General features: G+C 44.7%; 1 protein-coding gene across 4 annotated transcripts; it reads left to right on the top strand.

The window, feature by feature from the left end:
* Window positions 1-1,871: 1,871 nt before the first annotated feature.
* KLHL20 (kelch like family member 20) lies at window positions 1,872-27,350 on the top strand. Of its 4 annotated transcripts, XM_048312630.1 has the most exons (14): window positions 2,168-2,568; window positions 3,879-3,939; window positions 8,301-8,415; window positions 10,477-11,050; window positions 15,236-15,394; window positions 16,429-16,523; window positions 17,715-17,830; window positions 18,639-18,822; window positions 19,911-20,054; window positions 20,269-20,402; window positions 20,972-21,180; window positions 22,819-22,925; window positions 24,944-25,024; window positions 25,109-27,350. In XM_048312630.1, the coding sequence occupies exons 1-14, from the start codon at window positions 2,509-2,511 to the stop codon at window positions 25,137-25,139; spliced, it is 2,070 nt and encodes a 689-aa protein (XP_048168587.1). In that variant the 5' UTR covers window positions 2,168-2,508; the 3' UTR covers window positions 25,140-27,350. The 4 variants fall into 4 exon arrangements, with proteins under 4 accessions (XP_048168590.1, XP_048168587.1, XP_048168588.1 ...); XM_048312633.1 differs by lacking the exons at window positions 2,168-2,568; window positions 8,301-8,415 and adding exons at window positions 1,872-1,954; window positions 2,615-3,744 and having other exon boundaries at window positions 24,944-27,350; XM_048312631.1 differs by having other exon boundaries at window positions 24,944-27,350.
* Window positions 27,351-27,925: the final 575 nt, after the last annotated feature.

Here is a 27,925-nt window from a genome sequence, read left to right as displayed (position 1 = left end):
CTCATAGACAGCAGCCTGGCTGACACCCCTGCCTTCCATGCTGCCCCTTCCCTGGGTGCCCTTGGTACCGAAAGGACACGTGCCACAGGAACAATAAACTTTATTGATATGAACCGTGCAAGAAGATTTCAAAAGTCGGCTGCTCCCAGCAGGAATTTTGCTGAATTTCACAGGCATGTCTGATGCACAGGCATGCTCTGTCTGTCATATTTGGGAAGATGGAGCCCTGGCCTTTGGGATACCTGTGGGCCCTGGGAACACCTTTGGGAAGGTGGCAAAGGGGACAGGCAAGAGGAAGAGGGCATAGGCAGTGGAGGAGCCCCTACCACAGGAGCCTTTGGTGGGCTGAGGCACCTTGTGACTGGTTGTCATCCTGGAGGCATGCTGTCTGGATGAAAACACTCCAGTTGGCATTGTTATCCAGCCACTTCCAAACACCTGCTCCTCTTCCAGGTGCAATGTTGCAATCACACCAGCCTTGGAGGTTCTAACGACTAAGGAACCCAATGGGCCATGGGCAGGCACTGGGCACTGCCACCTTACAGGGACACATGAGCAAAGTGGTCACACCTATGTTAAGAGGAAAGCCAGAAGTTCAAAGAATCATAGAATACCCTGAGTTGGAACAGATCCACAAGGATCATCTAAATCCAACTTCTGGCCCTGCACAGAATCACATAATGGGTCAGACTGGAAGGGAGCACAGCAGGTGGGTCCCACCTCCCTGCTCAAGCAGGGCCATCCCAGAACATGGCACTGCATTGTATCCAGGTGGGTCTGGGATATCTCCCATGAAGATGACTGCACGACCTCTCTGGGCAATTTGTTCCAGTGCTTGATCACTGCACAGTAAACTTCTTCCTTGTATTCAGGTGGAACTTCCCATATATCTCATCCCAGTAGAGCCTGGCTCTGTCATCTTGGCATCTCCCCTTTAGATATTTATACACATTAACAAGGTCTCATGCACAGGACAGCCCAAGAATCACACCAGGTGCCAAGTTCAGGCACATTGAGAAATGCATTACCCCTTGAGAATGAGAAGTGCCATTAAACTGGAATTGTGGAGGGATAGGGGGACTAGGGAAGTGATCATCCCTTTGTACTCAGTACTGGTGAGGCTGCACCTCAAGTGCTGCGTTCAGTTCTGGGCCCCTCACTGTAAAAAAGACACTGAGGTGCTGGAGTGTGTCCAGCAAAGGGCAACAAGGCTTGTGAAGGGTCTAAAATACACATGAGGAACAGCTGAGGTAGCTGGGGGTGTTTAGCCTGGAGAAGAGGAGGCTTAGGGGGGGACCTCATCGCTATCTGCAACCACCTGACAGCAGGCTGTAACCAGGTGGGGTCGGTCTCTTCTGCCGGGCCTGCAGTGGGAGGACGAGAGGCAATGGCCCAGCGGAGATAGGGGAGATTCAGATTAGGTATTAGAAAAAAAATCCACTGTCAAGAGCGGTCAGGCATTGGAAGGCCAGGGTTGCCCAGGCAGGTGTTGGAGTCACCATCCCCGGAGGTGCTTAAAGGGCGTGTGGATCTGGCGCTGGGTGATGTGGTTTAGTGGTTCAAGTGGCATTGCTGGGTGGACAATTTGACTTGTTTCATCTTAAAGGTCTCTTCCAACCTTGACGATTCTATGATTCTGTGACAGGACCCACGGGGCCCCGTGCATGCGGCGGCTCTGCCCCCTCGCTGGGACACGAGCTCTAGGACACAGCCACACCACTGGTAACCGGGTGGAACCGCGGCGGGGCCGAGCATCCCCGGTGCACGGCAGTGGCGCTCCAGTTGCGCGGCGGGGCCGGGCCGTGCTGCGGAGGGGGGGCGGCTCCGGGGGCGGAAGGGGCGGGCGCGGCTTGGCGGTGGTTGGCGGGGGCCGGGCCTCTTCCTGCGGCTGAGGACGCGCTCGGGCGGTGCTTCGAGATCGCGGCTCGGCGGTGGTGACGAGCCCGCGCCCGGCGTGAGTGAGGCGGCTCTGCAGGCCGGGGCGGCCGCCCGGCGCTGGGCCGGCCGGGGGGCGCGGGGCGGGCCGGGGAGCGCTGCCCTGCCCGGGACTGCCGTGGCCTGGGCCCTCCGCTCCCGGGCGGGCTGGGGCAGCGTGGGCTCCTTGGCTCGGCTCGGCTTGGCTCGGGGTGGCTCTTGGGCCGGGCCCGGCGCTCGGGGCAGGGTGAGAAGGGGAGCGGTGCCCGTCCCGCAGGAGCTGCCGCTGGGAGAGCCGAGTTGTGCCGCGGGCTCCAGGGCCACGCTTTGCCGGGAGAGCCGTGCCTCAGCCTGTTGCTGCCCCGCGGACAGCGCGGAGCACCGCGGCTTAAATGTCTTTATTTTGTGTCTGTGGATGTGTGTGTGTGTTCCCCCCCTCCCCGGCTTTTAATGTGGGTTTAAGGGGATTAAATCTGATGCAATCAAGGGGCTAAGAATAGCCTTGTCCACGTTCCCTTGCATGTGCAAAGTGCTCCGAGGGGCTGCTCCGTGCTACTGGCTTGCAGCGGGACAGCTGGCGGTCCCCGCGGCGGGATGCGGGGATGCGCGGTTTCCCGGGAGCATGCTGGGCAGCTGGAGCTCGCATTGGAATTGGTATGCGGTGCCCTAACCGGGAGAAATTGCCTTTCTTTATTTGCAGGGAGCTGTGAATCTGAGCAATTTGCAAGTGTGGCAGACAGCAAGTCTGAGCTTATTCTTCATTAACTGGCGAACTGCTCCACTTGTGTGTCTGGGATAATGCTCCTACAGAGTGTTGCATGTAAAATAAGGTTCTTCTTCACGTAGCCAAATAGAGCTATAACCGTTCTGTAGTTTAATTTAAATTGTGCCAAAAATATTTTGCTTCATGTTGGATGCAGGGCTCCCATCTGACAGTCTTCCAAAAATGATCTTATTCTTCCTAAATTTAATTTTTTTCTCTTTTAAATGCTGCGCGTGTTTATTTTAAGGTTTACTTCATTCTCATTTGGTCATTGCTTTTCCCATAGTTCAGTGGTTTCCCGTTTCTCACTCCATTTCTGGAGGGGTAGAAGCCTGTGACTATCAGTGTGGAAGCAGAACACCTTTCTGTTCTTTTAATAGATTTTTTTTTTTTTTTTACAAAAAGTTAAGCTTATTGCTTTGAATAATTAAATTAAATGAATTAAATGTAATCCTAAGTGAATAGCTATCGAAAATGAAATTTAGGCAAGCAATGCCCTTGTAAAAAGGGTTAATTTACATTAGAATTAGAATTTAGTGGTTGAATGTGAAAGGCCTGTGCAGTTTGCAGCTGTTATTACTCTCAGAAAATGAATATTTGGAGTGGAAGTGTGGTGAGCATCAGGCAGCATCGTTCATCTTTGCAGATGTGGTAGCATTATTAGCATCCCTCTTACCTCTGGGGCACAGTTATCTTCAATTTCCAGACAGAAGTTTTATCTTCTATCAAATTCTGGCTCTGCAGTGTAGCTGTTGAGCAGTGCTGTGCTGTTTATTAGGTTCCAGCCTGCCTTAAATCTCTGCTAAATGTGGGAGGGAGAGATACCTCGTGGCTCCAAGCAAGGAGCTAGAGTGAGCACCCTGTTACTTCAGATATTTTTTCCTTTGATAGAATAGTTTTAAGGATTCAGGGAGGCAGGCAGTTTGCTAACTTTATAGTGTGTGTGTTCTGTTTGCTAAAGAATCTTTGTGCAGCTGTGGTGAAAATATTTTTAATGTTGTTGTTTTCTTCTGCTTTATCCTCTGCAATCCAGGTGTTGTTAATCTGGGCTGTGAATTTGTAACTGGGTAAGAGCTTGACGGCATATTAGTACGTGGTTGTGGGCAGCTCTGTTCTCTTAGAGGGAGACTGAAGAAGGGAAAGAAGGTTCTCTTGCTTCAGAAATCACCTTTTTTTCTCTTTTTTTTTTCTCTTGGATCAGGTCTTGAAGTGTAGGGTGAAGGTTTCTCTTCACAGTGCATGGACGGAAAGCCAATGCGCAGGTAAGACACAAAAACAATTGTTCTTCTCTTCCCCAAATAGGATAAATCATATGAGTTGGTTTTGTACGTGCCTGGACTGTAAAATGTTGTGTGCTTTTGGATTTTTTTTTTAAAAAGCCTGGTTATGGGGAATTGGGAAATAAATCATTCCCCTTTAGTCCTTTCTTAAATGTATTTAGTTTTCAATATTTACAAGACCAGATGTCTTTCAGGAAGAGTATGGAAGATAAGTTACTGTAATTCTCCATCCCCTTTTCCACTTCCCCCATTTACTGTCATATTTAAAACTCAACATTTAATTACTTAGGTATTCAAACTGTGTAAAATAGACTGCCCGAGAATAAATTTAAACTTGATTTCCAAGGGGCAATATTTTTCCCTTAAAGAAAGACATTTGGTGAGATTTTGGGTGAAAAGGAGATTTCCTTTTCTAATTGTGGATGCCAGCTGCCTCGTTCTAATGAGCTGAAGACAGCTGAAGTATAATTCAGGGGAGTTCTTGCTGGGGTTGTGTCAAAAACATTCTATCTCATATAGAGAAAAGGTTTTCAGTAATAAAACAGTAATTCAGCACGATGACAGGTTTGCAAACAGGGTTTCCTGCTAGTTCTTGTTAATTTTCCCTGTTTGATGGCAATCCCACGGCAAAATTTAGCAGCAGATATATTTCTGTACATGATACAGGCTGTGTGGAAGCGAAGTTGCCTGAAGTTCTTAATCTCTGAATGATTGGTCTGTTTGTGCTCTTTGGGATGTTGAAAGTAGGAAAACTTTATTGTGGGTAATTCTGTAAAACACTCGTGTAAGAGAAGGCAAGGCTTTTAACCATAGATGAATATATAGAGCATTTTTGGCTATACAAACCATTAGCCTGGCTTCTGTGTAAACCCTTGAAGAATGGCACGATGTTGTTTTAATTAAATGAACTTCTCAAGCGCAGCAAAAAAGGCTGGTGCTGCTGCTGCAGTTCAGGAATGAGTAAACCTGGGACATGATAGGGGCATCACTTAGCCCGGGTGTTGTGCTGCATTTTTGCCAAGATAAGAAATGTCGTTTGGTCAATGAGGAGCTGTATGTGACTTTTACAGTGAATTCCTTTTTCTCCAAGATGGATTAATTAGCAGATGAGCTCTCTTTCACCACAGTCTTCTTCAGTGGAAGTTGTTTAAATCTTAACCAACATAAACTGACAGCTTTTCAGGTTTTGATGTTGTGCTCCATTTATCAAGATGTTTTTGCAAAATGACATAAAATTGGTGAGTAGCTTGGCTTGTGTTCTTGTTTCTTCCCTACTTTTTGTGTTTCTAGTGGGGAAATTGAGGTTCTAAACTCGTTTCCATGCCTGCTGTTTTCTGTGTGTTGCACTGAGGCAGAGAATTCACATGCTGGAGTTAGTGTGTCTGTTTGTGGGTTTGTGGCCTTGGACTTGGTATTGTGGAAGTTCTCTCTGCCACTCAGACAGTTTTAGTTTTAGTGGTGGGCAGCAGCACAGAGCTGAAGAAGTAGAGGTTTTTTATTATTGCTGCAGCCTAGCCTGACAAGCACATCTCTGCTGTGCGCTGTGGACTTCAGTTCTTGAATACACTTGCCTGTTTTAAGGCCCTCAGTGTGGGTTGTTAATTTTTTTTGTTTGTTCTCCTATTGCCTGTCTTAGAAGAAAATGATAAAAGGTTCCTGGTTGGATTTTGGACACAGATCTTCCTATGAGCTCTAGCTAAGCAGATAGCAGAGCACTTTCTTTTATCCTTTTACTCAGGGTTCTGAAGCCAATTTACCACCCCACGTGAGGGTTGTGGTAGGCCCTGCACAAAGAGGGGAGTGGGGCTTGGCCAGTAGTGGGTTAATAAACACGGTGAGATGGTATCAAATGTGTACAGCATTCAGAGGGGAGGAGGAACAGCTTGAACAGACAAGGAATTCCAGCTATTCCTGTCAAGATTATAGTAGGGAATACACATTGCTGTATCCTGCTGCAAACAGGATTTACTCTGCATTAGGAATGAAGGGGTAGTTGGGGCAGGCTGTTCTTGCTCACTGTCAGGGAGAAGCAAGAGGATGTGGCTTTGCTGAAGGGAAAAACAAGGCAGCAGGGACTTCTCAGTGAAGAGCATGGTCTCACAGCACCCAGACAAGGAGGGCAGAGAAGATCTGATGGCCGGGGCCAGTCAGGAGTCCTGTACTCTTCAGCAGGTCTGTAGGGGTGAGGAAGGAAGCAGGGAAGTCAGCTCAGAATCGGTGGGTGCACAGTCAGGTGCAGACATGTCTTTAACATAGCTCAGGCATGAGGGCTTGAGCAGCTCCCAAACAAATTGGGAAAGCTCTCTCAGTTCTTTCTCACCCGGCTTTTCCTGGCAGCCTTTTCCCAGGTTACAGCACTGCTGTATCAGAGCAGGCTTGAGCAGCCAGGCCCCGCCAGAGGAAGGAGGCTTCAGATCCTGATAGTGAGCTCGGGAGCTTATCCAACTACTTGGACATACCTCTTGCCCAAAACAAACTACAAAAGGCTCAGGATGGTTTTGGAAAACTCCAGTGATGACTTCCTCTTTCAGAGTATGGGCATCCTCATGGGTGAAACTGAGTTTTCTGGGCTTGGTCAGTGAAAATCAAACTAAACAATGTAAATAGGGGCAAATATACCAGATCCTTGCTGTTTTCCTTTTGTGTAAAATAGTATTTGTCAGGTTTATCTGCTTGTTTGCGTAACTCTGTTGAGAAAGCTTACTGAAACCTTGCTTGCTAGGCAAGAAAATTAATCAGCGGTATTTTTCCTGATAATCAGACTTTTAGTAACTTAATTCCTAGAGTGCTGATTGCCACAGTAAAGCATTTCCATTTACTTGGTTGGCATGTTGTGGTGGTGACTTCTGTTGCCAAAGGCTGGGCCAAATCAATGGCCCTTGTTCTTGCAGGTCTATAATGAGTATAGGAAATATTTCTTAATTTCAAATCAAGGCATTGGCAGAAATCACTACCAATTTGGTTTGCTATTTTTATTTGCTACTAAAATCTCTTGCTAATGAAATCCACTCCAGCAATATATGATTCTAGGATTTCAGTTGATGTGTTTAGCCTGAGACTTGTGTTTCGTAAGCCTTGGGTCAGCCTGTTGTTTTCTGCTGAACTGTGTTAAAGCTTTTTGTTTGTAAACCTGTGCTAAAACACACATTATCTTAAAAAAATGCAGATTTGAAAGTTAAGGTGCCCTATGACAGCTCTATGGGAGAGAATTTTCCTTAGGTGTGTGTTACTAGGTATTTTTTTTGAACTTTGGAAGGAGCTGCTGTAAGGATGGATGTCTCATAGATGCCCCTGTTAATGAATGGAGTTTTCGGCACTGGCACAGCAGAATAAAATGGAGGCGGAGCAGCCTGTTTATTAAGCTGACTTAGTGTTGCAGACTGCCTGTGTTCCCATTTGTACTTCTCAGCATTGTGATACAAAAACTGATCCTTTGTCAGTCCTTTCTTAATCCCATTGTATTTGCTGATTTCCCCAGCCCTGCATTTTGATGGAAGCTAATCCTGGAATATCTGCATAGCTGGGTGTGAATGTTTTATCTGAGCATACACATTTCCTCTGGATCCTCAGCCCTCCTTAATCACCCTGGGTATTCAGGAGCAGCTCTGAGCTCTGTGTGGGGGGAGGCAGCTCCCCTGCCATGTGAGAATCAAGTGCTGCCTTCTGTATTTCACACCTCTAAGCTACTGACTCATCACTTCATTCTCTATGCATATATATGCATAATGCACACATAATGCAGTGGAATCATGATCCTCATGGAGACACAAGCCATCAGACATGTCCTTTAAATTCACACTTCTGTGCCTGTGTGTAGCAGCAACCCACCAAGCTTCACATCAAGCATCTGGGTGGAAATTCCTAAGCCAATTGATCACTGGCTTCTGCATCACCCAGAGATAAGTTTTGTGTGAATCAGGAATGCTCGTTTGGTTGTTACTCTTTTTCCCATCCATTCAGTCTTCTTTAATCATTAACCAGCACTTTCTCTCCAGGAGGAAGGAGGCTAGGTACGATGCAGGCTCTCCGATAAATGCTGATGGGAACAATGCAGGAATGACTCCAGTTCTTGCTAACCAGACTCCTTTTCAGTGAATTAAAGATGTGTTCAGCAGTGCCTCATTTGGGCAGAAAAATCCTGATCTGCCCTGGCTAGGGAAGTCTAGGGTTATTGCCTAAATCTGGCTAAGTAATCCCATGGCATAAAATGGTACATCCCATTGCCCTGTGTTGGCAGGGAGTCTTGGATGGTGAGGTTGGGAGGAATATTGTGTATTCCTTCTGGCAGCCTTAATCTAATCTATCTGTACTTAGAACTCTTGCCACTCTGTGATCTGCTTTAGGGCTGCTTTTAGTGAGAGATGTCTTTGAGGAAAACCTACAGGTGTCACAGAGGGGTTGTGTGCTTCCCAAAAGGATGTCCTGTCGTGGATGTGCTCCAGCTCTTCTGATCTGTAGGTACGTGAAATGGGTTTTTATTTGAAGAACACTTCTTCTGTGCTTTGACTGACAGCCTTGTCAAATCAAACTGTCCAGAATTGTAGTAGCATGTGTCTTAAAAGACCTCTTATTGTGTTCTTTTTTGCCTTCCAAGGCTTGGTTTGACATAGTTCAGAGCACCTAATGCACAATAAAATCAACTTAGCTTGCTTAGTAAGTGCCAAACTCTGCAGGGGAATGTTTGTCACCACCTTTCTCCATCTCTTGGTAGAGGGATTAAATTACTTACTAGCTGGCCTTGACTGCTAAGGACTATGAAAATAAGTCAATTAGGTAAATTAATCTTCAGCCAAGGTTTCTTGAGGTTTTTGTAGGGTACCATTAATTGTGGTTTGTGTGTATTGCTGCAAGGGGAGCTTACTTTATGCATTGTTTGTGAGGAACTTGGCAGAGCTTTGAGAATGATTGTCAAACCGCAAAAAGGTGAATTTAGGTTGTGAGGGACAGGAGTGGGTGGAGGAGAGTGAGAGGCAGTGTAACAGCAGAAGGATTTATCAGAGGTGTCAGGAAAGCAGAACGGTGATGGGTGTAAAAAAGATGGAGTAGGGATAAAAATCCAAAGCATTTAAGGTGCAGAAGCTGAGCAGTAGGAAGCAGCAAAACCCAGAGGGGAGCCCCAGCTAGATCTTTGTAACTTAAGATAAGAGGAAGAGGTAATGGTCTAAAACATCTGAATATGATCATCAAGGAGATGGTGTGGAGGGAATGGGAAAACAGGCTAAGATGCAAGTGAATAATTTGAACTGCTGCAAAGAGACTGGTTTCCCAGTGCTTAGAAAATGCATTTGACATAATAATGAGGGGAAAAGATGTGAGGTCTTTTTTTTTTCTAATTCTTTCCTTCAAGCCTGCTGCAAATTACATTGAGCCATGGCAAAGCCAAACTTCTTTTTTTTTTTTCACTCTTAGTATGAACAGTGAGGTAGTGACAGCTCACAAATGCCAGTGCACCAGGGAAAAACTGGTAGTGGACAGCATGTTTTGGGTCTTTCAGTACATCTCTGATGGCCATAAACCATCAGTATTCTGATATTTTGCTCAATATGCTTTAACTGCTCTAAATGATAGTTTTCCTTTGATGTGGGAAGAGGCAGCAGTTTCCTGATTTTTCTTTAATTGCATGTGGAACTGTGAAGATACTATGTTTTCTCTCTGTGCCAGTAACTTAGTTTACTTATTAAGACATTCTTTGCCTCTAGAGTTACCTTCCTGACTTTATGTTCTTCCTTTTTTGGTAGGTTGATAGTGGTGAATACTTGGATTGTTTTTACTTTTTCCGGTTTGGTTTGGTTTCACTTGCGTTCTTCAGTCCTTAGTATGGCCTTTCTTGCGGAAGATTAGCCTTCCTTGGGAAGGAGTGTCAGGGAAGGTGGATTGAGTTAGGAGCCTCTATAACTCAAAAATAACTGAAGAGGTGATAATTAAATGGGTATTCTGTGAACCTGAAAGATACTCATGGTAGTTTGCAGGCCATCTTGAGCTCCTGAAGTCTGTGTGACAGTTTAGTGTGTTCCAACGTTACAGTGATGAGTAGCCCCATTAAAAACGTAGGTAGAAGAACAGAGAAGTTTGGTTAAATCATGGAGCTGGAATTCTTTGCAGTGGAAATTCATCTCCAGCTCTGTCAAAGAAAACTCCAGTGCATGACAGCAGGCAAGTCAGCTAATCTGTGCTTTGAGTCACTCTGTGAAATGGGGATAATGTGCCTTTACCACACAAGGCTATGGTGAGGTTCAGCTCATAAATATGCATGTGTAGCTGGATATTACGGCTGTGTGTCATAGAAAGCATATAAAAGTAGCAATAAATTGAAGCCTGCTGCAAGTTGGCATTTGTTTACTTCTAAGCAAGCTTTGGTTGGAGATGGATTCCTCTTTCATGCAGTCACGTGCTTGTTTTCATGTCCCAGCATGGACTTACAGGCACTGCTTGTGCTAGGTGCGAGCTGTGGAGCTTTGGAGCGCAGCTGGTGGTGGGATCCCTGACCATGGTCCTGTGTTATTATCTCTTGCACTGCAGGTGTACCAGCACTCGCCCAGGAGAGACCGGAATGGACGTGACCAGCCGCTGCACCCTCGGAGATCCCAACAAGCTGCCTGAAGGGGTGCCGCAGCCCGCGCGCATGCCCTACATCTCCGACAAGCACCCGCGGCAGACCCTGGAGGTCATCAACCTGCTGCGAAAGCACCGGGAACTCTGCGATGTGGTGCTGGTAGTGGGGGCCAAGAAGATCTACGCCCACAGGGTGATCCTGTCAGCCTGCAGCCCCTACTTCCGAGCCATGTTCACTGGGGAGCTGGCGGAGTCGCGGCAGACGGAAGTCGTGATCAGGGACATCGATGAACGGGCCATGGAGCTGCTCATCGACTTTGCCTACACCTCGCAGATCACTGTGGAAGAGGGAAATGTCCAGACCTTGTTGCCAGCTGCTTGCCTTCTCCAGCTGGCTGAGATCCAGGAGGCCTGCTGTGAGTTCCTCAAGAGACAGTTGGACCCTTCCAATTGCCTGGGCATCCGGGCTTTTGCTGACACTCACTCTTGCCGTGAATTGCTGAGGATTGCTGACAAATTCACACAGCACAACTTCCAGGAGGTGAGAAGCTGGCGTGCTGGAATTGGGATGTAAAATGTGTCAACATGGCCTGTGAGAGCTTTGAGCAACTCTCATTTTGTCCTTTCCAAATCCTGCCTTTACACCTGCTCTGTGCCCTGATAGTGATGGGTGCCAGATGTTACGTGGGGAAGAAAGAGGAAAGAGTTACTGGCGGGACTGTGTTTTACTGGTGGTTTGTATATGATCCACAGCATTTGTTCCCTGAAAGATGTGTGGTGAGTGCTATGTGGGAGGCAAAGTTGTGGGTGCAGTTGGATTTGGTATTGAATCTGTTGTGCCTGCACAATGGTATGACATGCCACTCCTCTTTCAGAAATATTCTGGATTCTACATGGTTGGAGGGGAAGCAGGTGTTAGGACAGCACATCAGTAGAACCAAAAATATTTAATGCTGAGCTCTGGAATTGGAGAAGCGGGTGTTTGGGGGAGCATGAGGCTGCCTCAGGGGAGTCTTCAAATCCCTTGTTGTAGCAGAACTAGGGTTTTGCATCTATTATTCAGCAGAAGTTGTCTGAAAGTAATTCAGATGTGTAATATTGTAGCTGACCTTTATAAACTCAAGTTTCTCATCCTTTGTTAATTCTGCCTAGATGATTTTTGGGGGAAAAAATGCCAGCAGCTGGTACAGAGAAGGATCAGCATAATAATTAAGGATTGTGTGAGCAGTAGTCAGAGAAGAGTGGGTCTTGACTGAACTCTTGCAGGAAGGAGCTCAACCCTTTTAAATAATGTCTTTCCTGAGCCTTGCTTGGAAGCGCAGGAATTTGTGTGTATTTTGGAAGCAGCTGCTGTGTGGGAGGTATGTAGGAGCATGCTCAGTGTGAAGGTCTGGTCCCCTGCTAGAGAGAGTCTTCTCTTGCCTCTTGCAGAAACTGCACTCTGCTCTGCCTTGGAACAGGTAGCCTACTGCAGAGAAATCTCCTCTTCCCACCAGCTTCACAGGGAGATCCCTTCCAAAGGGAGGAACTCCAGGAACCCCTGGTGCTAATTTAGCTTCCCCAGAGAAGCAGCAGTATGGAGGTGCTGTGAGTGATGGCAGCTTGTCTCTCTTTTTTTTTTTTTTTTTTTTTTTTTCCCCCTTCTGACATGCAAGAAGCAGATTAGAATTGTGTTTGTTTCAGTCAGGTAGTACTTAATTAAAATCTGAGCAAAAGCAACACAATAGAACATGACTCTTGGACACAGTGAAGATGATTCTTGGTATCTAACTGTGGACACATCATCAGTTTACTCATAAGCTGAAATTAAATACATTTTTTCTAACCAAATAGAATTTGCTGTTTAAGATGAGTTTGTTTTTTGTAGAACTTGGTGGTTTCCCAAATCCCTACATTTTAGCTGGCCACTTCATGTGCTTTGTGCTTGCTCTGCGCGTCTGGGTTTTTTTGAGGGAGCAAGATGCTGTCCAGATAGTTGTTTATTTTCAGTGCTTGGTTGTTTTACTAGTTATTAGATCTTATTACATGAGTAGGGCGTGCTTACAAGCCTCTACATAACATTTTAGCAGCCTGACAGTTTTGTTTTAAAATGTTTTAGCATTAATACATGCAGCTGACTGTTAAAGAGCTGCTTGCTATGGGCTTCTTTTCTTTTGCAGCACCTTGAAGACAGCTTTCTGTCTTCCTTATCCCTGTTAAAGCACATGAAGGCAAAAGAGAACACTCCTTCTCAAAGATGAAGCAAATTATAATTTACTTAACTTAACCACAGCCTCTGGAAAACAGAGGCTTAGATTAGAGCACTATTTCTTTGGCCTGGGCAGGTTTTGGTGTCCATTTCAGTGTCCCAGAAGTTTTGCAGCTCTTCATCCTTAATAACAACTTCTTTTGCTTCTACTGTTTCTCTGCAGACGTCAGTGATGCTGCTGGTTGGGATTGTATTCCGTTCTGACAATATTTTCTACCTGGAGACTGGATTGGTGGTCCCTGGGGGAAGCCAGGGACTTGTCTATTTAACCATCCTCCACTGTGGAGGTTGAAAACTGATAAAAAATTTGCCTTCTTGTGTGGAGGCTGTGTGGTCATCGTTCCTCCAAGCTGGCAGAAAGGAACGTGAGCTGGGAATTTCCTGGATGGCAACATGAAATATTAAGCAGTAGGCACCAGGCCAACCCATGCAGCTACTTTGAATGCAGTTTGAATTGTTCCATGTCCTCTGCTGTGCTAACCTCTACTTCTAATAATTTTTATGTGTATTGGTGCATTACAGCATTAACTTCTTGGTTAAATGTTTTTCCATTTTTTTCCGTTCCTCCCAATCCTAGTGGATCTTGTGCATGTATGTGAAATGGTTCTGTTAACAACTCCATTGTACAAGAGCAGCGTTTGTATTTAATTTTTTTTTTCATCTCTTGACATTTGTGTGAAGGGAAAAATTATATTTATGGGTGGATAACGTGTGCTTTTATCAACAGACAGAAATTGCACTCTGCATTGTATAGTCTGACATTAATTCTCTCTGTTTGTAAAAGCACTGATGTACAGGAATGCTGCAGAGGAAATGAAATCCAGCCAATTCTTGTCTGCTTAGCAAGTCAGTCAAATAGTTCATTAATATTAGTCGGTTAATTAGGAGTGTCCTGATAATTAAGCTAAAATAAGCCAAAGGATTTTAAATAATGATTTGTTTTACCATGTAAACTACCAAGTTGCATAGTAGTAATAATTTGGTTTAAAGAGGTACTTCGAGTGCTTTGAATTTTGTGAGGCCATCAATTCAACTGGGTGTCCTGAGGGTCAAAGGGAGAGACTGGATGAGCACCTTTAACTCAGGAATTTCCACAACTGTTTTCAGGCTCTGCAGCTGCATTTGTAAACTGTCAAACTAAAGTTTACGCATAAGCTTGTCTTTGTAGGAGGGAGGGCAACTATGGAAAAAAACTGGTGAAGATCTTTAATGACCAACCCAGTTCCTACTTGAAGGCTGAAGGGATGTGTGGGCCAACCTTGTTGTGGCCTTTACTGTCCCTGAAAGCTCAGGGGACCCAAGAACCAAGTCTGGTAACTGATCTCATTATCTGCTCTGTTATTTTTTAACAGTATTTTCTGTTGTCAATAACTTTGCAATCCCTACATATTTGTTCAGTGCTCTTAAATAACTTCTTCAGGTAATTTAAAGGACTGCATAGCTGACTGCTGTTGAGATGATCATGTCAAAGAGTGTTTTTCTTTAATTTATGCAGCAAATCATGAAATAAGTCATGGAATTCTAATGTGGTCACAGATGATAAGGATAAGCCAACATTCAGTTATTTTCTGTCCCTCAACCTTTTGGAAATTGCAGGCTACAGACTGGGGATGCTTGTAGGGAAGGTGAGCTGGCAGTTATCAGTCAGGCCATTTCTTAAGTTTAAATTTTGATTCTTGTACCCTTCCCATCTTAACTGGTGTCTGTGCAGGAGCTGTGGTGGTGTGTGAGCTCCCAGGGCAGTCTGACTGCCTCATGCTGTGTGAGAAGTCCTCCAGCAGCAGCCAAGGTGTCCTGAGAAACTTGATTGCTGTCTTGGATGCCTTGAAGGAATTAATGTTTTTGTCAGTGGCTTGACTTTCACAAGAGATCAGTCCTTAGGGGCTCTGGAGGCTCTGATTCCCTCTTTAGTTCATCTTGACTATTGCATACTTCATGTGTATATTTAGAGCAAATGAAAGAGGCAGGATCAGATGAATCTCCTGAAATATTTTCTGTTCTGCCACAAATCAGGCTTTGTTTTCTCTGCAATGCCTCTGTTAACTTGTTTGAGACTCTTATTTCTGTGGTCTGTTTTGGTTTCCTTGTGAATCTCTGTACTCCAGTGCTGCTTTTTAGTCATGGATTTATTGCAGTTTTATTTCTGCTTTATGTATTAGACACAGCAAATGAGGAGACTGATTTTAAAGAAAGGCTTTGTTTTTCCTGAATTTTGAAACCTGATCAGTGTCTTTTGTGGTTTAACCCTTTAAAAGTTAAAGGGTGTAAAATTCCCTGTCACTTGCATGCCCATCTAGAAATGTCTTGTTGTGTTGCTGGGGGCTGCACTCTGCCCCGTGCAGCAAACCCTTCATGTGTGTTGGTGTTGGAACTGACGGGGATTTGGCTTTTTACTGGGTCAGTCCATGAAGTGCTGGAGTGGTGTGTGGCTCTGATATTTTGTCCTTACTCTCTTCCTTTTTCCTCTGCCTTTCCCAGGTGATGGAGAGTGAGGAGTTCATGCTGCTTCCTGCCAACCAGCTCATAGACATCATATCCAGTGATGAGTTAAACGTGCGCAGTGAAGAGCAAGTGTTCAACGCTGTGATGGCCTGGGTGAAATACAGCATTCAGGAGAGAAGACCCCAGCTGTCACAGGTAATCTTGGCCACAGGCTGCTTTATCCAGGGGGATATCCAGGGAGAAGAATGAGGGATGGTAGGGTGGTGCCACAGCACTTCTGAATGGTGTAAAGCCACCAAAATTCTCTCTGACTCCCACCTGTACTAGGTGGCTTGCACCGTCCCTTCATCTAGGCTGGAAGCTGCACTGGCCACAGCCTTCATTAGGGGCTTTGTTGGATTGTTCCCAGGTAGGACTTGCCAAACGAGCTCACTCAAGCAGTCTGTCCAGACAAGCTTGCCTGCACCGCTTTGAGAGTCGTATCAAAACCACAGTGGAGAAGAAAAAGCTTGTCTTGCTTTGCAGTGCTTCTTTAAGCTCTGCTGCTTGATTTGTGCCTCAGCTCTCATGATGTTACAGTGGAGCTTGTCAGAATGGTTTTGCTGGAATGTGATGCTTCATCGAAGCCAAGGCATTTCACAGAGCAGAACCCATTCTGACAAAGCTGTCAGCCCCAAAGCCTCTGAAGTCTCGGGCTGGCTGATCAAAAGAGGTGAGTGTCTGCCTGCCTCAGTGTTTCTCCTGTGGAAAGAGACATTAAATGCAACTTTATTTACTGGAAAGCTTTTGAAGATGGTTTTAAGTAAGCAAACCAAACTGGAAAAACCTGCTCTTCTCCAGGCAGCTTTTATGCTTTTATAACAGTTCTAAACCCTTGTGAAAGACATGCTGTTTCTTATTGTTCATTTACTCTGCAATACCACTCAGGTTTAAGAGAGCTAAGTGGTTGATAAAACCACTAACTTAATTAGCATTCTGGCAGATGTGTTGACATCTGTAATTTTCTAAAGGTTTCCAGCTGTGACCTTGTTTTCAGCTGTTAGTAGAGCCAGTTGATTGTCCCTTTTCAAAGACTGATTTTCTTCTGGGTATCTAAACTGGGATATTGAAAAGGCAAATGTGCTGTGAGACAAGCTGCATTTAACTAAAATTCTGTTGTTTTCCATTTGCCTGCCTGCGTCTCTTTGGGTGTCTGTGGTTTACCATAGATGTTTTGGTTTGTGTTTTAGGTCCTGCAGCATGTCCGTCTGCCCCTGCTGAGTCCCAAGTTTCTTGTGGGTACAGTGGGTTCTGATCCACTCATTAAAAGCGATGAGGAATGCAGGTAAATCTCCTCAGCCATCTACAGAATTAGATAATGTTGTCCTCTGAAACTGTGCTCATTTGTCACTGGTAAATGGGTGATGCCTCACAATTTCATCTTTGGCAACTGGGAGGATAGGAGAAGCAAGAACACTTGTTTTCTATTTGCATAATAGTCACTGGCATGCCCTGGAAGTGGTTTTGTTCTTTCAAGTTTTCAGTGTAATAGCAAACTTTGAGTGTGCAGTTTGACTGTTGGTAAAAAACCTTTCAGTGTATTGTTTTTCATTTTGCCTTTTTTTTCCCCATCTAGTCATGGCTTTTTATTGTAGGTTAGCTCTTGCATGTCTTTCATGGTGATCTCAGTGGGATCTAAAGTAGCTTTTCTGTGTAGAATGTCTGCACTTTGATAACTGAATTGGAGTCTGGGATTAGAGTCTGCTCTTTCCCACACAGATAACTCAGGGAAGTTATCATTTTCTCCTCTTATGTTATGAGTCTCACCTTTCTGGTTCTACAGAGTTCTGTATCATCCACAAAGCACATGATTTATCTTGTGCATATTGTAAAGAAGTTCAGGGCATAGGCTAAATTGTTCTCTTCCTGAATAAGCATTCATGCTGGGGGAATTCCACATTCATAGAGGGAAGGAGGACTTTTTTGTTCTTTTTTGTTTTATTCAAGGGTTTGGAGTATTAGAATTAGTCCAGGTGGCAAGTAATGAATGGATGGACAGTGTGAGCTGGCCAGAACTGATGGAGAAAATTTTCATCAGAAGGGTACTATCTCCATCTGTTGGTCATGTGTGTATTACGTATTTGTGTGCTTTCCAACTCCTGTTCTGTTGTGAGGCAAAATCACTGACTGTTAAGTTTTAGATTGAGGCAGATTGGGTGTTTCTTTTCTGCACAGTAAGCCTGACAAATCTCTTGTCACAGTTTTTTTTATCAGTCTTTTTATAGCAAGCTGTATCTGTTATTAACTCTGGCCAAATACTGGTACTGATTTGCTTCTGTCACTGTGTCAGTGGCTTGTAAACCAATGACTATTTAGGTGTCAGTCTACGTTTAACTGGAGCTGTTTATGCTGTTCTCATGTGACTTGTGAATACCTGAGATGCATGACTAGTGCTGGCTGCTCTTCCCATCAGTTCTGATTCACCTCTTCTCCTGAGACTGAGCTCTGAGGGTTAATATTTTCCCGTCTTGCATAGGGATCTGGTGGATGAAGCCAAAAACTACCTGCTGCTGCCCCAAGAGCGGCCACTGATGCAGGGACCGCGAACAAGGCCACGCAAACCCATCCGCTGTGGAGAGGTACTCTTTGCAGGTGTGTGTTTCTGCAGGTGTGTGTGTGGTGTCAGCAGGAGATGGTGGAGGGTCTAGAGGGTCATATGAGGAGTGGCTGAGGTCACTTGGTCTGTTCTGCCTGAAGAAGAGACTGAGAGGAGAGCTCATCACAGTTTACAACTTCCTTGTGAGGGGGAGAGGAGGGGCTGACACTGATCTCAGCTCTCTGGTAACCAGCAATAGAACCTGAGGGAATGGCCTGAAGCTGTGTCAGGGAGGCTTAAGTTGGATATTAGGTAAAGGCTCTTCAACCAGAGCAGAATCTGGCATTGGAACTGACTCCCCAGGGCAGTGGTCACAGCACCAAGCCTGACAGAGCTCAAGAAGCATTTGGACAATACTCGCAGGCACATGGTGGGATTCTTGGGGCTTTGCTATGCAGGGCCAGGAGCTGGACTTTGATCCTTCCAACTCAGGATGTTCTGATTCTATGTATTTTTCCCACCAGCTTAGGCCAGGAGACTCCAGGCAGGATTTTGTGGTGGTGGTGTTCCCATAAAGCCAGTATTCACAACCTATTTCTGATGTGACCTGTGCATTAATATTTGAAAGTTTGAATTAACTTACACTTCCCTACTTGCGTGATTTCTTTGGTGCTGTGTATGCCACAGTATTTCCAAACTTCAGTTAACGCTCTTGAAAATCTCATTCTGTTTTGTAATTACAAACCTCAGAAGGAGTGACTTAGAGATGGGTTAAGGCTGCAAGAGTGATTTGTGCCAGGAGCACACACAGTATGTGAGCTTGGTGAGTATTTTTGTGACCCTGTTTTTTGTGTTTGGCTGTAGTGGGGGGCTGGTGCAGCGGGGACGCGATTTCCAGCGTGGAGCGCTATGACCCCCAAACTAACGAGTGGAGGATGGTGGCTTCCATGAGCAAGAGGCGCTGTGGCGTCGGGGTCAGCGTCCTGGATGACCTCCTCTATGCTGTGGGAGGCCATGATGGCTCCTCTTACCTTAACAGTGTAGAAAGGTAGGTCTCCATAAGGCCCCTGTGCAGAACTTCAGCTCTGAATGTTTAAACCTGGGTGCAGCCTCTTAGGAATGAGTTCATTTTGCCGAGTGTGTTCTCATTTCCTCCTCCCTTGCACACCCCTGGTGCAAAACACTTTGTGTCACTTTATCCCGAGCTTAATGTGACGAGCCAAAGCCTCTGGTATAAGGAAGGAATCTCTAGGAGATGGGTCTGGATGTAATTGGTGGGAGGAGTGGTGATCCTGGTTAACCTTCTTTGCAATTGCGGGTTTGTTTTTAGCGTTGTTGAGGAAGGTGAGGTTACAGTGAGCATTTCTTAGATGCTGAGGGAAAGATCCTGGAATTTTATTGTGAAGTGGCAACTGGAGAATTAAGGAACATTAGAAGAAGGAAAATAGGTCAGTTTTAGGCATGTGAAAGATTAAAGTCAAACAAGTTTTACCAAGCTTCCTGTTTCTGGGAGCTGCATAGGGCAATTCCCATGCCTGAAAGCCACATGACTCAAGCTCTCCTACTGCTCTAAATCCTGGCCCTGTAACAAATCCAATGAGCTGTACAAATACCTCCTCCCATCTCAAGACTCCCCTTCTTCCCACCTCTCTCCTTGAATGCTTCCAACTTCACAAATTATGAGCCTAGCCTTATATCTCCCACGTCCTGCACTTCCTTGCTATGCACGTATTTCTTTGTCTCTGGATTCCCAAGTCCATTTGGTTCCTTCATATTTTATCTGGAAGTGTGGGTCCCAGTGCTGGCTGAGTTCCTGTATGAACTGCAGGGAACAGAGCAGAGTTAACTCTGGCTGCTGCTCTTTGCTGCAAGTTACCACATGCCAGCCAGTCTCTCTCAGGAACCTGAGCCTTTGATCTTCAGCTTGATTCATTCCAACCTGCAGTTTGAACATACCTGGAGTAACATGTACTGGATGCATTATATCACTTCAGGGCTTTTATCCAACTTAAAAAGAGCTGTGTTGCAGTTGAAGCTCAGGATAGGCAAGTTTCACAGCCTTAGTAGCTCCCAAGCATGGGAGAGTCTGAAGCAGACCTAGGCAGGTAATTTGTGCTGTTTGGTGTGTTTTTCCAGGTATGATCCAAAGACCAATCAGTGGAGCAGTGATGTGGCTCCCACCAGCACCTGCAGGACCAGTGTTGGGGTAGCAGTTCTTGGAGGTTACCTCTATGCTGTGGGTGGCCAAGATGGTGTCTCTTGTCTCAACATCGTGGAAAGGTACTTTTTAATTACAAAAAGAAAAAAAAAAAGTGGGGCACAGTGAGAAAGAAGGTCTCTTAGAGGGTGCAGCTGATGCAGACAAGCTGGAGAGAAGATAGGAACTGTACAAATCTTACAGGGATTTTTGTTTGGAGAGAATAAAGTCAGTATTCCTGCCCCTTTGTGAAGATGTCAGCACTTCAACAAGCTCTGGTGTTTATTATTTTGCCAGGTATGATCCGAAAGAAAACAAATGGACTCGAGTGGCTTCCATGAGCACCAGGCGCCTGGGAGTGGCGGTGGCTGTGCTGGGAGGCTTCCTCTATGCTGTGGGAGGCTCTGATGGAACATCTCCCCTCAATACTGGTATGCCTTTTGCTGTCCCTTAATCCCAGTCAGCGCTCGTCCTGGTACTGGGGAGCCCTTCATGTCCCCAGATGGCTGTTGAATATCTTAGTGATCAGTTTGTGGAGATTTTTGCTTCTTTAAATATTGTTTTGCCGTACAATAATTCACTCTCCAGGTTTGTGAGCCCCTATTACCTGGTTGCGTGTCATATTTTTACTTTCTCAGTGCTGTGTTTGGCAGTATGTCCTGAATATGAGGCTTTGATTGTTTGCATAGCAGTTGCAAACACTTTTTTTTTTTTTTTTTTAAATTCCTGCAGCAGCCATTTTCTGCTGTAGGAAGGAAAGTGCCAAAGGTAAAACTGCTGCAGGTCAATTTGTAGCATTGCCAGCTCCCTCTTGAGTGTAGATCTGAATGTGATTGATTGTGTAGGGCTGAAGACAGGAGAGAGACTAGCAAGAGTTCTTTAGAAGGATAGAGAGAGCAAACAGGGTCATGGCATTTTTGGTGTGTGGTAGTTGGGTTCAAAAGTGCTGTACCCACTGCCTGCCAACCCTGTTGACCAAAGACCTTCCTTCCCTCTACAGTGGAACGCTACAACCCCCAGGAGAACCGCTGGCACACGATTGCCCCCATGGGCACGAGGAGAAAGCACCTGGGCTGTGCCGTGTACCAGGACATGATCTATGCTGTGGGAGGCAGGGATGACACCACAGAGCTCAGCAGTGCTGAGCGGTACAACCCACGCACCAACCAGTGGTCTCCCGTGGTCGCCATGACGTCCCGGCGGAGTGGAGTGAGTGGAGCTTGATGGGCTTGTCCATGCCACGCATCACCATGTGGGGAGAGCACAGGGTGGAGTGTCAGTCTGCTTGTGGGGAAAGCACAGGGCAGGGTGTCATTGCAGTCTTGTGGTTAGGCCACAGGGCAGTGTCAGTTTTGTTGTGGGGAGAGCACAGGATGAAGTGTCAGTCTCCTCATAAGGCTCTCCTGCTTTCTCTGCATCTTCACCTCTTTACTGTGAGGGAAAAAAGTTTGCAAAAACTCTCCAGCACGACTGGAGAGTAGAGGATGAAGAGATAGTCAAGCCATCCCACAGACAGGTGTTTAGGATGGGGAAATGAGTCATTTGAGAGTGTTTTTAAATATTTTTGGCCTCTTACATGCAGTCAACTAAGCCTGAAGCAAAGGAGCTTTTAGGTGACATAGCCGTATTTGGTGTGAGATACCATTAAAGAATGCTATCAAAATTAGTACCTGGATCTCTCTGGATGAATTTGGAGGTGAAAACACCCACTTGCTCAGAGGAAAAAGCTGGGAAACTGGGTGTGTGTTTAGATACATATTTCCAGCAAACATTGCCTTGAGGTGTGTGTGGGAACAGGGTTCCTGGGCTTTCACTTAGGCTGTTACCACTCCTCAGTGAATCCTGTGAGTGGCAGTGTGTTCCCATCAACTGCTGATCGTGGTGGTTTCTTGTGAACAGCAGATTGCTACAGTGTTTTCAGGTGTCATGATGTTTGGACAGATGCAAATTATATGAATGTTTATCATTGGATATTAGATTATGTAGTGAAGAGAGGATTAATTCTATCTGTGTTAGTGTTTCAGTGTCTGGTGAGGCAAGTATGAATCGCAGTTTGAGCAACTACTGGTTTTGGAGGCAGAGAGCACGTATTTATTTCCATTCTCCGAGCACAGAGTATGCTGTCCAACACTGTCCACTTTAGTTTCTGATTAGACATTGACCTTTTATAAGCTATTTCTGTATTTGCTTTCTGTAGAAACTGCTAAACACATGCAGCTGTATCTGCAGCTCTTCTGCATCTTCCGATTTCCTCAAAGCCAAAACAAGGACAATTTTACATTGTGTACCTTCACTTTTCTCTGTTATACTCCATGTTTACCACTGGAAGTGATCATGGTTTTGATGTTCCAATGTTTTTGTGCTTCTGCAGAAAGGCTAAATAGAAAGTCTGGAGGCCAAGGTGCTTACAGATGGTCCAAGCCCCAGCCTGAGAGGTTTGGGACCAGGGGCTTACCTGTGGTTCTGCTACTTTAGCCAAATATTGTGGGCTGGTAGATATTCTGGTGCATACATGTCACACTTGGGTAAGAATTTCAGTCCAGAGCATAAGTTTTTGTATGAAAAAGGTTTAGATTCTCATGTATTTATCATCATTCAAATGGTTCTACTTCTTCTAGCTGGCAATAAGGTAATTCTCTATTCTGAGATACATATTTAACCTTCCATGGTTCATTTTTTAGGGTATTTTATTTGTGCCATGCCCTAAAGAAAAAAAACCCCAACCCTCTCCTGCAGACTGCCTTTCACCAAACATGGTTATTAAATCCTTTTATTAACGTTTTCATTATAACCCTTTTTTTCAGGACATCCCAGCTAAGTAGCTACTGTCTGATGGCTGTTTTGCAGGTTGGCCTGGCCGTGGTGAATGGACAGCTAATGGCAGTGGGGGGCTTTGATGGCACAACGTACCTGAAGACCATTGAGGTGTTTGATCCAGATGCTAACACATGGAGGTAATTTGAATTTGGGAGACAATCAAATAGTGGAATCTAGCTGGAGCTGTCCCAGGCAAATTAGGAATGTGGTACACACCATAACAGAGAACTCGGGTAGGGTAGAATCATCACAGTGCTCACTTTGTGGCTTGTTGCCTTGCATGAAAGTATAAGAAAGAATCACATCTTGAAAAATATCTCAGTGTTCCACTTCTGTTCTTTTTGGGCTGAGTCTCTCCTGCTTCCCAATAAAACTGAGCTTGTCCTTAGCAGAAGGAACTCACAGCCACCATGTAGAATTTGGCCTGTTCACTTCTTGATTTCAAGCTGAGGCAATGATTCCTGAATCCTTTTGGCAGAGCTGAAACACTTCAAGCATATGATGTTATTCCCCTTAAGATCAGCAAGATTCAGCCACTGGAAGAATGTCCAAGCTGAGACAAATAATATGAAATTGCTGATCAAAATATATACTGAGCAGAAAAGAAAGAGGGAAAATAGCCTTTCTAGTCATAACTATACTTAAAAACAATTGCTTGTGTATTTATTCCCAAATGTAATTAGCATAAAGTATCAAGCTCCTATGGCTATTCTTGCTTCTGTGGTCATCTGGCAAGGGGAATAGAAAGAAATTAATGTCCTTATTCTTACTAGTGATAGTAGTAGTTTAACCCTTCACTGATAAAAAAAGCTGTCATAAGCAGCATAGCTCACCTTGTTTGATGAGCTATGGATCCACAGGATCTTTTGAACTGCTGAGGAAACCAGCTGAGTAGAGAATAGTACATACATCAGATTCCTAAGTGCAATGGTTTCAGCTACTCCCTGTGACAGTAATGGGATGTCCAGAGTTAGGAGTTACTGCCTGGCAGACATTCATACAGTTTGGGAGATTATTCAAAGTATTGTTAGCTTGTGGTTTTTTTCTCCACTGAATTCAATACAGCTGACCAGCTTCTGTGGTCTTCCCTTTCTTTTGTTTCTTGCCCCATGAAGATATTTTTTATTTGTGCAGCTTGACTGAGAAACTATTCCGACGCAATTTGGCTTTAACAAATCGCACTGGTAGAAGCTGTTTGGAGAACTTGCTTCTCCTATTTCTGCCAGCAGACTCCAGTGGCACAGAGGGGAATATGCAGCTGGAGTATGTAGGGATCCAATATCCCTATGAAATGCAGACACCACTGCAGTCAACAGATGGTGCTTGGGATGTGTCATATCTTGGTTGTATCAGCTGAATGTAGGGGTTTAGAAATATAAATTAAATTAGTTGAATTATGAGGACTAAGCCTAGTCATGTGTTACCCAAAACGTAGCCTAAGGTCAGCTACAGCCTACAAAGTATTTTTCTATCTTGCACATTACCAGAGAGGGAGAAGGAAGTATTTATTTGAGTAACAGAAATTTGGTGTCAAAACAAGTGTCGCTGTTGTCCGCAGGGACGGCAAGATGAACGACACAGAAGTCAAGTACAGGATAGAATGGGATTATTTAATTAATTACAGACTCGTTTATATAGCTTTGTTTGCAAGAGTGGTATAATATTATTGGGTGCTTGACCATCCACCTCCCAGAGTGATTGGCTGAACGGTACGACACTCATTTCAAAATATTTTTCCCAGTGTGGAAAACAGGACTGTGCATAACAAGTTTGCACCTGTGAGATAAAGTCTTGGTTTACAAAACCGTCTACACTGTTTTCAGCTAGCTTGTGTGAGAAAGGAGACTTTCACAAGCAGCTGTAAAAAGTAGGAAAATTTCTCTGCCAGCTTTTTTAGCATCTACAAAAAAGCAGCAGTTTCTGTTCTGAGAGAGAAAGGCATGAGCAAATACAGCTGTTAACTTCTGAAGTGTGTGAGATGGGTGCTACACAACTTCTTCTTCACAGCCCACTTTAAGCAGGCATTAATAATGGTCTAGTTGTGCTTACGTGGCCTGGTTCAGTCCCCATGGCACCTCCCAAGTGTGCTCCAAAGGGTTGGTGTCCTCATGGAGGATGTGATCCAGTGTGTGACGCTGGAATGTTGTCTCCATAGGTTGTACGGCGGGATGAACTACCGGCGGCTGGGTGGAGGCGTGGGGGTTATCAAAATGACACACTGTGAATCCCATATATGGTAAGCTTCCAGAGGGAGGGAGTCCCCTGGCTTCTCATTCCTAGAAAAACTGAAGAGACTTGTTGACACTGGACCTCTTTGCAGCTCTAGTATGCACGGTCTAGATCCAATGTAACTCTTTGCCGGTGAACTCCTTCTATGGAATTATAAAAATGGACTTCTGTGAGTGTGCCCAGCGGGAGACCACGTTGTCAGACTCCAGGGAACCACTGGACAAAAGTAGAAGTGTTCCTTATGTCCGTGTTTTTTCTAAATAGTTCTACATTTTTTGAATAAACCAAACTGTTAACAGTTATTGTAGCGTAAAGGATGGTGATGTAGAGCCTACACTCTGTACTTAGGAGTCTGACCAGGAGGAGGGAGCAGTGGGTGTGGCAGCTGTTTGGTGGGTGAAAGAGAAAAAGTGATACAGAAAACAATGTTTTTGCCTTATTTACAAAGAGCTTCAAAAAAAAGTGCTTGACCTGCAAGATGCCACCTTTGCACAGAGTATATTTATTTTTTCATTTGATTTGTATCATGTATTTCCTTTGTATCGCTCACAGCGATGATTCCAGCTTTTTATATACATCTCTATGTGTGCATATATATATATGTATTTTATATATATATGTATATGTGTGATTTGAATTTCAACCAGCTGGTGGTTTGGGCAGGGCTGTGTCCTGCCAGCTACTGTGGTTCCAACCCTTGTGGTATGATTTGAGGTCTCTTAGAGGAGAGCTGTGGGATGGGTACCCTGAGCGTCTTTTCAGAATTGAGCCTCTAATCTCTCGATTGAATCAGTGAAGCGCCCAAAAAGGGTGAGAGGAAAAAGGTTTCAAACGATGCCTTTTTACTGTACAAAAGTTCAGCTTTTGTCTCTCCCCTGTATGTGAACCTGTGCTGGTTTGAAGGTAAACTAGCTGGAGAAATTAACCCCCACACAAATACCTTGCAAGAGATTTCAAGTCAGAGTTACAATTTAATAGAAAGATTATAATAAATGCAGTGAATACAGAAAGTCTGGCTTAAAACCTCCAGAGTACAACCTGACATCCTGTTGGTCAGAGTGGCGGTAGCAGTCCCAATTAAACGGTGGTTGCAGTCCCAGTGGAGTGATGGATGTGGTCTTGTCAAAAGCAGTGGTCCTGTGAAAAGGTCTGGTCCTTCTCTGGATGTCCAGTGGTGGTGGCTGTGTCCAAGTCCCCAAACCCCCAGATTCTATACCCTCCAAGTCCAGGCAGGAATGTTCAGTCCCTCCCTCAGGGCAGGGAGTTTCACAGTGGAACAATGTAATCCTATGAGTCATAGGACATTTTGGGGAGTCCTTGATGACCCATTGGCAGAGATGACCCCCCTTAGGCTGGGTGTAGTTGTCACTTTGTGAAGACAAAGAGAACACTACCCAGCTCACAGCTGTTACAAATGGCCCACCATTAATACTTCATCAGGAATAGTGTAGATGGGTGTAGAATACATGGTTTGGCTACACCCATACTGGTACTTTCTCCTGTAACCACTGACAGAACCTAAAACCAACCAGTTATAGCTCACTTCTAAAAGCCATTTTCCTCCTGTTGCCTGCTCGATACCAGTTCTTGTCTGACGCAGGGTGCAGGTATCACGTGTTAATGCTGGCTTCTTGTGTTCTTGCTGGAAGGGCAGACCCGCAGCCAGCCTCTTCCTGCTGAAAAGCTTAGACCAGCCTCACCTCAGCTGCCCTCTTGTCTGTCTCTAGAATTCCTACCATGAGACAGTACAATCTCTTTGAGTGATTTTTGTGCACTTTGCCTGTGTATGGTTAGAGCAGAAAAAGGTGTGAGGCTCATTTAAGAGTTTGGAGAGGAAGGGCTGTTTGCTAGCACTGTGAATAACTGTGGAATCTCCCCGGGGGGGGGCAGAGGAGGGAAGAACTCAAGACTCAACAGTTCTGTTTGTACTGTAATTTCTATTGAGTATGGAAGAATGACCTTTTGTACCTGATCTAACTGTGGACCTTGCCAAATCTGATTTTGAAAAAGAGGACTGTAAATTCTTGAGATGAAGAAAGGATTGCTGACATCTTAAGTTAACTTCTTAGTTTGATTCATGTAACTCAGACTTTAATGTGCTTGAATATAGTAAAAAATACATTACAGTCATAAATGGGACATTAAAAGGTTTTTAAAAGCTCCTTTCCCCCTAAAGGTCGGTATTCTTGTGTTTACATATGAAGATCATTTGCACCTTTACAAGGAAAACAAGTATTCTGTAAACAAATGTTTACATGTATCATTTATGCTTTTTTCTAGCATGAGTAACTTGTATAAATAGTGCTATCTTAATAAATTTCTTCTATGCTGTTCTTGTTTAGTTCCTTGGGGTGAAAGCAGTGAGGGGTGTTTTTCCGTGGTTTATGTGGAGGGGTTTTTTTGTGGATGCTGGAAGGTTTTGCCCAGATAAGTCCAAGTAAAAGAGGCTGAAAACTCTGCTGTTTATTGTTACCCTGCACATCATTCAGAACCAGCTTTTCTGGAAAGAAGCATCTGTACTATCTGGCTAAATCTTATCTCTGCTCACTTAGGGCATTTATCAGTGAGGACAACACAAGGAAGAGGTTAAAAGAGTCTATAAGAATTCAGCTTTTTAGAGATTATTTATGCGCATTTGTTGAAAAGAGCTGAGCATTAGATTTAAAACTTAGCCCTGGGTTTAACAGTCCGGTTTTCAAATCAAATACAGGTGCCAGTTATTTCCAGACCTTGTACTCCTTTGTCCAGTGCTCTTCTGACTCCAGATATCAAACTTTGTCTGAGATATTTCAAAAAAGGAAACTACAGCACCAGAAGTTCTTTAAGATAGTTTAAGTGGCTGCTGAGCTGCCAAGACCTTCAGAAGATCACTTAGCTGCTTCTACCAGGGTAAGAGTTACCACATACT

The sequence above is a fragment of the Corvus hawaiiensis genome, chromosome 9 (assembly GCF_020740725.1).
Source record: "Corvus hawaiiensis isolate bCorHaw1 chromosome 9, bCorHaw1.pri.cur, whole genome shotgun sequence".
Taxonomy (NCBI): domain Eukaryota; kingdom Metazoa; phylum Chordata; class Aves; order Passeriformes; family Corvidae; genus Corvus; species Corvus hawaiiensis.
This window is presented reverse-complemented; position numbering and strand designations above follow the sequence as displayed.

Coding starts and splice junctions, on each gene's coding strand:
- KLHL20 (XM_048312630.1), top strand. CDS start 2,509: ATGCGGGGATGCGCGGTTTCCCGGGAGCATGCTGGGCAGCTGGAGCTC. Junction 11,051..15,235: donor CACAGCACAACTTCCAGGAG/GTGAGAAGCTGG, acceptor TGCCTTTCCCAG/GTGATGGAGAGTGAGGAGTT. Junction 16,524..17,714: donor AAAAGCGATGAGGAATGCAG/GTAAATCTCCTC, acceptor CGTCTTGCATAG/GGATCTGGTGGATGAAGCCA.